Source organism: Rhinopithecus bieti, unplaced genomic scaffold (assembly GCF_001698545.2).
Source record: "Rhinopithecus bieti isolate Rb0 unplaced genomic scaffold, ASM169854v2 scaffold_1017, whole genome shotgun sequence".
Lineage (NCBI taxonomy): Eukaryota > Metazoa > Chordata > Mammalia > Primates > Cercopithecidae > Rhinopithecus > Rhinopithecus bieti.
In genome coordinates this window covers 6827110-6837263 of record NW_016803657.1, presented here as the reverse complement: position 1 = coordinate 6837263, position 10154 = coordinate 6827110, and the positions used below count along the sequence as shown (strand labels likewise).

The 10154-nt window shown below is 41.7% G+C and overlaps 1 protein-coding gene across 5 annotated transcripts in view; it reads right to left on the bottom strand.

The window, feature by feature from the left end:
- Positions 1 to 10154, bottom strand: part of WDR27 (WD repeat domain 27) — a 248528-nt gene that overhangs the window by 235446 nt on the left and 2928 nt on the right. For all 5 annotated transcript variants that reach the window (XR_001889728.1, XR_001889726.1, XM_017894959.1 and 2 more), the window contains exon 2: positions 7579 to 7774. Coding sequence is in view for 3 of the 5 variants with exons in the window: in XM_017894959.1 (XP_017750448.1) it covers positions 7579 to 7774 (196 nt within the window). In the remaining 2 variants the exon portion in view is untranslated. The remainder of the gene's footprint in view (positions 1 to 7578; positions 7775 to 10154) is intronic.

Sequence of the window (10154 nt, the reverse complement as noted above, 5' to 3'; positions counted from 1 at the left end):
ATTTTTCTTATTGTTTAAATATCTTTAAAAGATCCCTGAATGTTTAACAAAAGTAATAATGGATTGCCAGGTTTGTAGCATATGTAAAAGTAAAATGCATGACAACAAAAACATAAAGGTTGTGAGAGAGGAAATGAAAGATATACAATACTAACATTAATGAAAATAGAAAGTAGCCAAAGAAGATTTCTGAGCAAGAAATATTACCAGGGATCAAAAAACAATGTCACTTTATAATAAATGAAGTCATTTCAAGAAGACATAAAAAATATTAAACACAAATGTGCTTAATAACAGAGTTTCAAAATACACAAAGTAAAAACTAATGGAAGACAAACAGATAAGTTTGCAATTAGAGTCACAGATTTCAATATGCCTCTTTCAATAACTGACTGAACAACTGGACATGAAATCATCAGAATATAGAAGACTTGAAGACTATTAGCCACCTTGACCTGACATGTATAAAACAAAAGACACAAGCAAAATTTTCCTAATAGTGTTACTTGCAATAGTCAAAAACTAAAAATAACCTAAATTCTGACCAATAGGAGAATGCATAAAGTATAGTATATCCATACAATGAATATTACTCAATAATAAAGAAGAATGAACTACTGAATGCAACAACATGGATCTCAATTATCCTGAGTGAAGAAAGCCAGACAAAAATGAGTAAATATCGGGTATCACCAAGCCGGTGGAACAGAAGCTAACCCACTCATATCCTCCGACAATAAGAAAAATTCTGTACCCATCCATGGTCAAAAGTCTCTCTACAGGAGCCTCAGAATTCAGGCTGAAGTTGTGAAACCCCAGTGGAGTCAAGATCTTAGGAGGTCATTTCGATAGTTCAGACCCACACCTAGGTGGCTGATTCACTAAGCATGCTCTTAGCTTCAAGCCCAGAAATGGCTCAGTCCTCCAAGGGGCTTGGCTACCACTTCACCTGGCCTTGAGCCTGCAAACACAACCACCAGCCAAAGAGTCTGGCAGGAATCACACACTCTACTAACTGACAGAAGGCCTCATCTGCCTGTTGACATTGGTCTAGGCAATGAACCTGAAAGCTGCCCTGTGGCTTGGCTCTAATTCCCTCATCTGAGGTCCCAGGTAAGAACTGCTTACACAAAGACTCACAGGGAGACTTGCCCGTATCTTGCAACCTGGGAGTCTCAGCCACCCTGACAGGCCTGCCACACTTCCTCCCATGACCGATCCTGAGGGTACCCAGTCTCAGCTCTGGGCTCTTCTGCTGCTGTCAGGGAACTATCCCACCTGTGCTGAGACCTGCTGCGAGATGCACGCTCCTCTGTGCCAACTAGACTGACCTCTCCAGTCTCCCACCCACAGCAGACCATAAGGGGGCCCGGTTCCAGGTCCAACCCCTCCTGTTGAAATTAGGGAACTATGTCATCTCTGCAGGGACTTCCTCAGAGACACACAACCCTCTGAATCAATGTGACCAGGCTCTCCAGCCTCTGTCCCAGAGCAGATCCCAAAGGGGCCCAGTCTCAGCTCCAAGCCCATCCTGCTGTAGTTGGGAAACTATCTTATTGGTGCAGGGTCCCCCGGTAGACACATGATCCTCTGAGCCAACAAAATCAGCTCTCCAACCTCCATCCTACAGCAGATCTTGAGGGGACCCAGTCTCAGTTCTGGCCCCTCTCACTGCTGTTAGAAAACTATCCATGGACTCCCAATCTCAACTCCCATTCCTTACCTGTGCAGAGACCTGCTGGGTGACACACCTGTCTGGGCCACTAGGACAGCATTCTGGACTCAGATGCCTGGTCAGCATTCCCACAGAGCCCCAGTACCCACGCTGAGTCCTACCCAGGTCCATCTGGGCCAGAAGGCTGTATCAATCTCAGAGTTCTTGCAAGACTCACAGCAATCCTGTGCTTAGAGCATCCTCTAATGCTGAGATGGCTGCAGCAGTCATGGGCTCAGGGAACTCAACAGTCAGTCTATGTAGAATCCCTGGAAGGCCCTCTGAAGAAGGACAGGCACGAACAAAGCCAGACTTACGAAGACTTAAATAAATACCTAATCCCTCAGTGCACAGACGTAACCACATGTCCACAAGCATCAGCAATGCTCAGGAAAATACAACCCCATCAAACAGACAAAATAAGGTGCGACAGACTGACCCTAAAATAATGAATATAGGTGATCCCCAGACAAATCATTCAAAATAGCTGTTTTAAGGAATCTCAAGAAAATTTAGAAAAACAGAGAATCAACTCTGAAATCACCAAAGAAACTTAACAGAGATTGTTAATTTAAAAAAAATCAAAAATTTTGGAACTAAAAAATACAATTAGTGAAATGAAAAATGCAATAGATAGCATCAACCACAGAATTCAGCAAACAGAAGAAAGAATCAGTGAGCTCAAAGACAGAGTACTTGAAAATAAACAGAGAAGAAAAAAGAAAATGAAAAGGAATGAAGAAGCTTATGGGAGCTATGAGACAACAAAAGAGCAAATATTCAGGTTAGTAGAGTTCAAGAAGGAACTGAGGAAGACAAAGTGGTAGAAGGTTATTCAAAGAAATAATAGAAAACGTTCCAAACCTGGAGATATAAATACATACTGGAAGGTCAAAAGTTACCAATAAGATTCAACCCAAATAAGAATACCCAAAGACATACTATAATCGAACTTTCAAAGGTCAAAGACAAAGAGAGGATCTTGAAAGCAGTGAGATAAAATAAGTAAACAACACACAAGGGAGACCCAATACGCCTGGCAGCAGACTGTTCAGCAAAAACCTTATAGGATAGAAATGAGGGGAGGTCATGATATATTCAGGGAAAGAAAGAAAAAATGCCAATCAAGCATACTGTACCTGAAGAAACTGACAACTAGACTGAGTGGTATCAGCAAGATAGCTGACTAGAGACACCTGGCACTTGTCCCACTCCAAACGAAAAAAAAAAAAAAAAAACACAAGGCAATAAATAAACAGCTAAGATCTGACTAGAGTGTGGAAGGAAGAGCACTGCAACACAGCAGAGGAAATGAAGATGCACCTGTGTGACTACAAGTCCAGGAGAGCAGCATGGAGGTACCTGGCCTCTGTAGCCCCACCTCCCCGCCTGGGTCAAATCTGCCCAGAGTCAGAAGGGACTTCCCCTTCCAAGGAAAAGGTAAGCAAAAGATCCCCAATCACCCATATCACCACCACAAACACCTGAAGTCTTTACAACAGGAGAATCCCACATTCCCTGCAAGCCCTGAGCCCAGTTTGGGAGCTGCTGGAAATTCAGGCTGCTGCATTACCCCAGATTAGGAGCACGAAGTGTGCACTCCTCACTCCCCACCCACCCTGTGAGCCAAAGCTGCTGCAGCACAGCACCATCTTGAGACCAGAGCTGCCTCTGGAGCATGCCCTGCTCTGGGGGCCAGAAGTCACTGCCATTCTCCAGCCCTCGGGCTCCATCTTTACTATACCAAGCCTACATGAGTGGCTGAATGGCACAACCCCAGTTGCATGGAGCCTGGGACCAGGATCGGCTGTGAGTCTGGCCCTGCACAACAGAGAAACCACCCTCGCCACTGCACGTCCAGCCAGAGAAACAGCCCAGCAGTCCTGCCCAGGACAAACCTGCCCTTGATTTAGCCAAATCATTACACACCCTCCCCAAAGCAGGAGAGGCTCCTGAGCCTCCTAACAGCTGATTCACCCCGGGCCAGCAGAGTTGCTAAACACCTATGCTCAGGACCTGGGAAATACCCCTATGGCACCCCTGCCACAAGAAGAAATACTTCTAGGCTGCCCAACGTCCCCAAAAAGGCCTGAGAAACAGTCTCCCAGGCTGACCACGGTAAGCATGCTCCCAGGCCCCACAAGCAGCTACGTGCCCATGTCTCAGACTCAAGAAAAAGACCCACGGGTTGCCTTTGGGGACATACCACCAGGCGAGCTGAGCAGCTCAAAGGACCAAAGATAAATCCTAGAATTAAAGAATTCAATGAATAAAATTTAAAAACATAATTGAGAGGTTTAACAACTAGATTAAGCAACTAGGCTTGATAAAGCTGAAGAAAGAATTTCTGAACTTGAAGACAGGACTTTTGAAATAATACCGGCCGACAAAAAAAGAATAAAGAATAAAAAAGAATAAAGCCTATGTGAGTTATGAGATATCATTAAGCAAATAAATATTAATAATATGGGCATTCTAGCAGAAGAAGATAAAGGAGAAGGTGAGGAAAACTATTTAATAAGTCATAGCAGAGAATGCCTCAAATCTTGGGAAAGAGATGGAAATCCAGGGACAGGAAGGTGGAATAACCAAATAGTTTCAATCCAAATAGGTCCTCTTAGAGGTACATTATAGTCAAACTGTCAAAATCTACAAACAAAGAAAAAATTAAAGCAGCAAGAATAAAGCATCAAGTCACATATAAGGGAATCTCTATTTTACTAACAGCGTATTTTTCAGCAGAAACCTTACATTTCAGGAGAGAACTGGATGCTACACTCAAAGTACTGAAAACAGATAAACTTCCAGCCAAGAATATTATACCCAGTAAAGTTATTTTTCAGAAATGAAGGACAAATTAAATCTTCAGAGACAAACAAAACTCAAAGAATTCATCACCACTAAACTGATCTTACAAGAAATGCTCATGGGAGTCTTATATGTGGATATAGTATGATGATATCCACCATCACGAAAACCTGGAAAACTATAAAACTCCCTGGTAGAACCAATACACAAAGGAGAAAAACAAAGGAATCAAATCTATAGAAAACCACCCAACTGAAAAAATAAACAGTAAGAAGTAAGGAACAAAAGATATACAACTAGAAAACAATCAATAAAATGACAGGAATTAGTCCTTACCTATCAATAACCCTGAATGTAAATAAATAACATTCCCTACTAAAAAGATATAGACTGGCTGAATAAAAAGAAAAACATGACCCAACTATATGTGGACTACAAGAAACTCATCTCACCAATAAAGACATACACAGTATTAAAGTGAAGGGATGGAAAAAAATATTTCATGCAAATGGAAACCAAAAGCAAGCAGGAGTAGCTATACTTACATCAGATACAACAGACATCAAGTTAAAAACTGTACAAAGAGACAAGTAATTACATTATATGATAATGCACTCCCCTATTTATTGCAGCACTATCACAACAGCCAAGATATGGAATCAGCCTAAGTGTCCAGCCACAGATAAATGGATAAAGAAATATGGCACATATACACAATGGAATACTATTCTGCCATAAAAAAGACTGAAATCCTGTCATTTGCAGCAACATGGATGGAACTGGAGGTCATTATGTTAAATTAAATAAGCCAGGCACACAAAGACAAGTATCACATGTTCTCACGCATATGTGGAAACTTAAAAAGTGGATCTCGTGGAAGCGGGGTGTAGAACAGTGGTTAAAAGAGGCTGGGACGGGAAGTGGAGAGAATGAAAAGAAGTGGGAGAAGGAATAAAAAAAATACAGTTAGATAATAAGTTCTGGCATTCAACAGCACAGGAGGAAAATTAGAGTTCATATTAACTTATTATATAATTCAGAATAGCCAGAAGAAAAAAACTATAATGTTACCAACACAATAAAAAGATAAATGTTTGAGGTGGTGGCCATCCCAATTATCCTGATTTGATCATAACACGTTGTATACTTGTATCAAAATATTACATATACCCCCAAAATATGTACAACTATTACATGTCAATAAAAAATTAAATTGCCATATGATTCAATTTACATAAAACTCTAGAAAATGCAAACTAATCTAAAGGGACAACAGAAAGCCTATATTTATAATATAAAGGACTCCTTCAAATCAATAGAAAAAAGACAGATAATCCAATAGAAAAAAATGGCAGGAGATTTGAAAACATATATCACAAAAAAGAATATCTAAATGGCCAATAAATGTGCAAAAATGTGCTAAACATCATTAATAATCACGGAATTACTAATTATAATTAGGTACCACTATGCCCTTTTGAAAGGCTAAAATAAAATAAACAAGTTTAGGTGAAGATATGGTTCAACTGAAAGTCATACACCATTAGAAGAAATACAGATTGGTACAACCAATTTGGAAATCTGCTTGGCATTATCTACTGAATACAGACATCCCTCACTATCATGAGGGACTGATTCCAGGAATCCCACATAAACCAAAATCTGTGTATACCCACATCCCACAGTTGGCTGTGTGGACTCCACATATATGAAAAGGTGCCCCTCCAAATATACAGTTTTCATATCCTGAAAATTCTATAGTTTTGACCCACATTGGGTTGAAGAAAATCCATGTGTAAGTAAACTAGCACAGTTCAAACCCACGTTGTTCAAGAGTCAACTGCTTATGTATCCTTTATAATCCAGCAATTATATGTGTCTGCACCAAAAGACATATGAAAGAATCCAGCAGCCAAAAAAACTGAAATACAACAAATGTCTACTAACACAAGCATGGATAAAGTGTGGTCTATTTACATAAGTAGAATGTAATTCTACTTACTATTCCACAACAAAAATGGATAAAGTGTGGTCTTTACATAAGTAGAATGTAATTCTACTTATTACTCTGTAATAAAATGTATTTTAGTTTAGTTTTCAAAAAGGGCATAGTGGTACCTAATAAATCCTAATACTCTGTAGCAATGGAAATGAACAACGTGGATGAATCTCGTAAAATAACACTAATTCATCAAAGAAACCAGCACAAAAAAGTGCGTAATGTATAATCACATTTATATAAAGTTCATCATAAGCAAAACTAGCCTATGGTATTAGAAGTCAAGATAGTGTTGCCTTTTGGGCAGGAGAGAAGTGGGCACTGACGGAGACGAGGTATGACCTAGGGGTGGTTACCTGGGCATATTCATTTAGTTATAGTCATCACAACGTGCACTTATTATGTGGAACTTTTTTTTTCCCTAAGTAGTTTATACTTCACTGAAAAAGTGAGGTCAATCTAAATATTCGAATGTAGGAGACTTGATTATGTTAAGACGAACCTTTTCTTGATCAGCTTCTAACTGAAGAAACTTTTTAATTCCAGATCACTTGTGTTCTAAATATAAAAATATTGGCCGGGCACGGTAGCTCAAGCCTGTAATCCCAGCACTTTGGGAGGCCGAGACGGGCGGATCACGAGGTCAGGAGATCGAGACCATCCTGGCTAACACGGTGAAACTTCGTCTCTACTAAAATACAAAAAACTAGCCGGGCGTGGTGGCGGGCACCTGTAGTCCCAGCTACTCGGGAGGCTGAGGCAGGAGAATGGCGTGAACCCGGGAGGCGGAGCTTGCAGTGAGCCGAGATCCAGCCACTGCACTCCAGCCTGGGCGACAGAGCGAGACTCCATCTAAAAAAAAAAAAACAAAACAAAACAAAAAAAATTGTAAAATAAAAATAAATTGAAAATAAAATAATATAATGTTTTTATCAATATTTTTCTCCCATAGTTGGCAGCTGAATCCACAGAGCATAATGCTGTCCAAAGAGCATCAAAGACATGGAGAGACAAGGGCAAGGCCCTCATGACACTGGACCTATAACTTGCTCAATACCTGATGAGAAGGACTCTTCGTGTTCCATATACAAAGCTCAGTCCCATCCAAAGGGAAAGCACAGTCCTGCATGCTACAAGCAAGCTGAACATGAGACACAGACTCCTTGGATTCAACCAGGTATTTTTCCGTAACTGCATCACTTAGACAGCCACCATTACTTGAGAAATTGTCCTGGGGATTTTCCATCTTCAATCTGAAAACAAAAAGTACATACAAGATGACTATAGGTATCATATTTAATATAGAAAAAAAGTCTATTACCTATTGATAGGTACTAGTTTGACCACACACACATACCACATCATACCTATTTATTCACCTCTCCTCACCCCAAGCAAAAACAAGAGAAATCGCTGAAAACTCTGGAGGTTCCACATTCACAACTGCTCCATTCCTCTCATGGGCTTTCCAATTAAACAAACCTTGACTCAAATTCCACTATTCCCACTTAACAGACCTTGCTTAGGCTTTCTCAATCAGCTTCTACAACTGTAAAATGAGAACAGCTACTGAGAGGCCAAGACTAAACAACGATCCATATGGCATCGGGGCAGCGCTGGCACTTAGCATTCTAAACGTTGGTTACTGAAATGACTAAGACACAAAGTTATTTTCTGAATTGACCACAGCAAATCAGTTGTTAGGGAACTGCAATTGGAACCCACATCTCCCATAGCTAAACTGGGCTTTATTGAACAGTTTCACAACACCCTGTGTGATTACAGTTAAGCTACCACAGGTTCTATAATCAGTGATTCACTGGCTATGTTTCATAAAGCATAAACTAATGAAACACTGACAATGAAACATTTCAGATCTTCATCCAACTTTACACTTAACTTCACAGCACAATCACTTCAGAAACAGGCGGGAATGGCTCTGGGGTCATCCTTGATTCTATTGTACCCCACACCCCACTGCAGGTCAGCAATCGATGCACTTAAAGGCACAGACAACAGAAATGCTTAGAAAGTGATGGGCAAGCACCCAAACATCCAGCAGGGTCATGCAGGCTGTGGGTATTCAAAGGCCCACCCATGCGGTCCTCACGCTGGCCATGTGGATTCAAAGGCCCACCTGTGCAGTCCTCATGCTGGTCATGTGGACTCGAAAAATCCACCCATGCAGTCCTCAAGGGGGTCATGTGGATTTGAAGGCCCAGCCATGTGGTCCTCACGCTGGCCATGTGGATTCAAAGGCCCACCCGTGCAGTCCGCATAGTGGTCATGTGGATTCAAAAAATCCATCCCTGTGCTCCTCATGCTGGCCCTGAGGGATTCTGCTAACCCAACCTCTGCCTCTCTTGCTCTTCACCGCCTCCTCCCTCCACTGCGACTCTTTCTATTTACCCTTTCTTCCAGCTCTTACAACACACCAGGGCTTTGATTGCCTCAGGAGGCACACTTTATCTTCATGCTCCATTCCTCCTCCTCTCTGCACCTTGGGGGCTCTTCCCATTTCCCAGGTCTCAGCAGAGGCCCCTGAGAGCTGCCTCCCATCCCTGCCCCCCACCCCATCCACCTCCTTCCCAGCACTTCACACCATCTAAACTATTTTGACCTAAGGAGGCAGCGGGACATGGATCCATGGCTGGACTGCTAGGACGGAATCCTCTGTCTGAAGGACCCTCGGTCAGACAGGAATCGCAAAGAAAGAAAGAGAACTGTGGGGTTGCTGCTCATCAGCAGGACCTTCCCCTGCCTGCCTCCTGGCCCCGTGACTGAGAAATCTGACATTCCAGTGCAGACTGTGAACCCTCCGCACCACCTCTGTGCTGCGGGCAGGGCAGCAATAACAATTTCCTGTGTGCAGGTGGGGAGCAGAATTTCACAAGAGAAATGAGGGAAAGGAAAATGGACTTCAGATCATCTTTGGAAAATACTTCAAAAGAAAACAGCAAACATTTTCAATACAGGTCTCGATTAGAAACCCTTGTTTTAATATTCATAAGGCCAAGGTACCAGGAAGGTGATAATGTAATTGATAAATGTTCTCAAAATACAATTAAAGGCCTTATACTCTATGATTGCCCTTACAACAAATGCTCTGTGTTATAATAAATAAAAGGTGATTTTTGGCCAGGCGCAGTGGCTCACGCCTGTAATCCCAGCACTCTGGGAGGCCAAGGCAGGCAGATCACGAGGTTAGGAGATCAAGACCATCCCGGCTAACATGGTGAAACCCCGTCTCTACTAAAAATACAAAAAATTAGCCGGGTGTGGTGACGGGCACCTGTGGTCCCAGCTTCTCGGGAGGCTGAGGCAGGAGAATGGCGTGAACCCGGGAGGCAGAGCTTGCAATGAGCTGAGATTGCGCCACTGCACTCCAGCCTGGGCGACAGAGCGAGACTCTGTCTCAAAAAAATAATAAATAAAATAAAATAAAAATAAAATAAATAAAAGGTGATTTTTAAAGGCTTGAAAAGTCTCAATATTTGGAGAAAAACAAAATAAAAGCATGTGTACGTTATTTTAAGGCACATTTGTCTCCAATTCACAATTTTTATCTCACTTGTTTTTAATATTTCAAAGATACTTTGAGTGTCATATGAAAATAGCTACACCTTCCAAAGC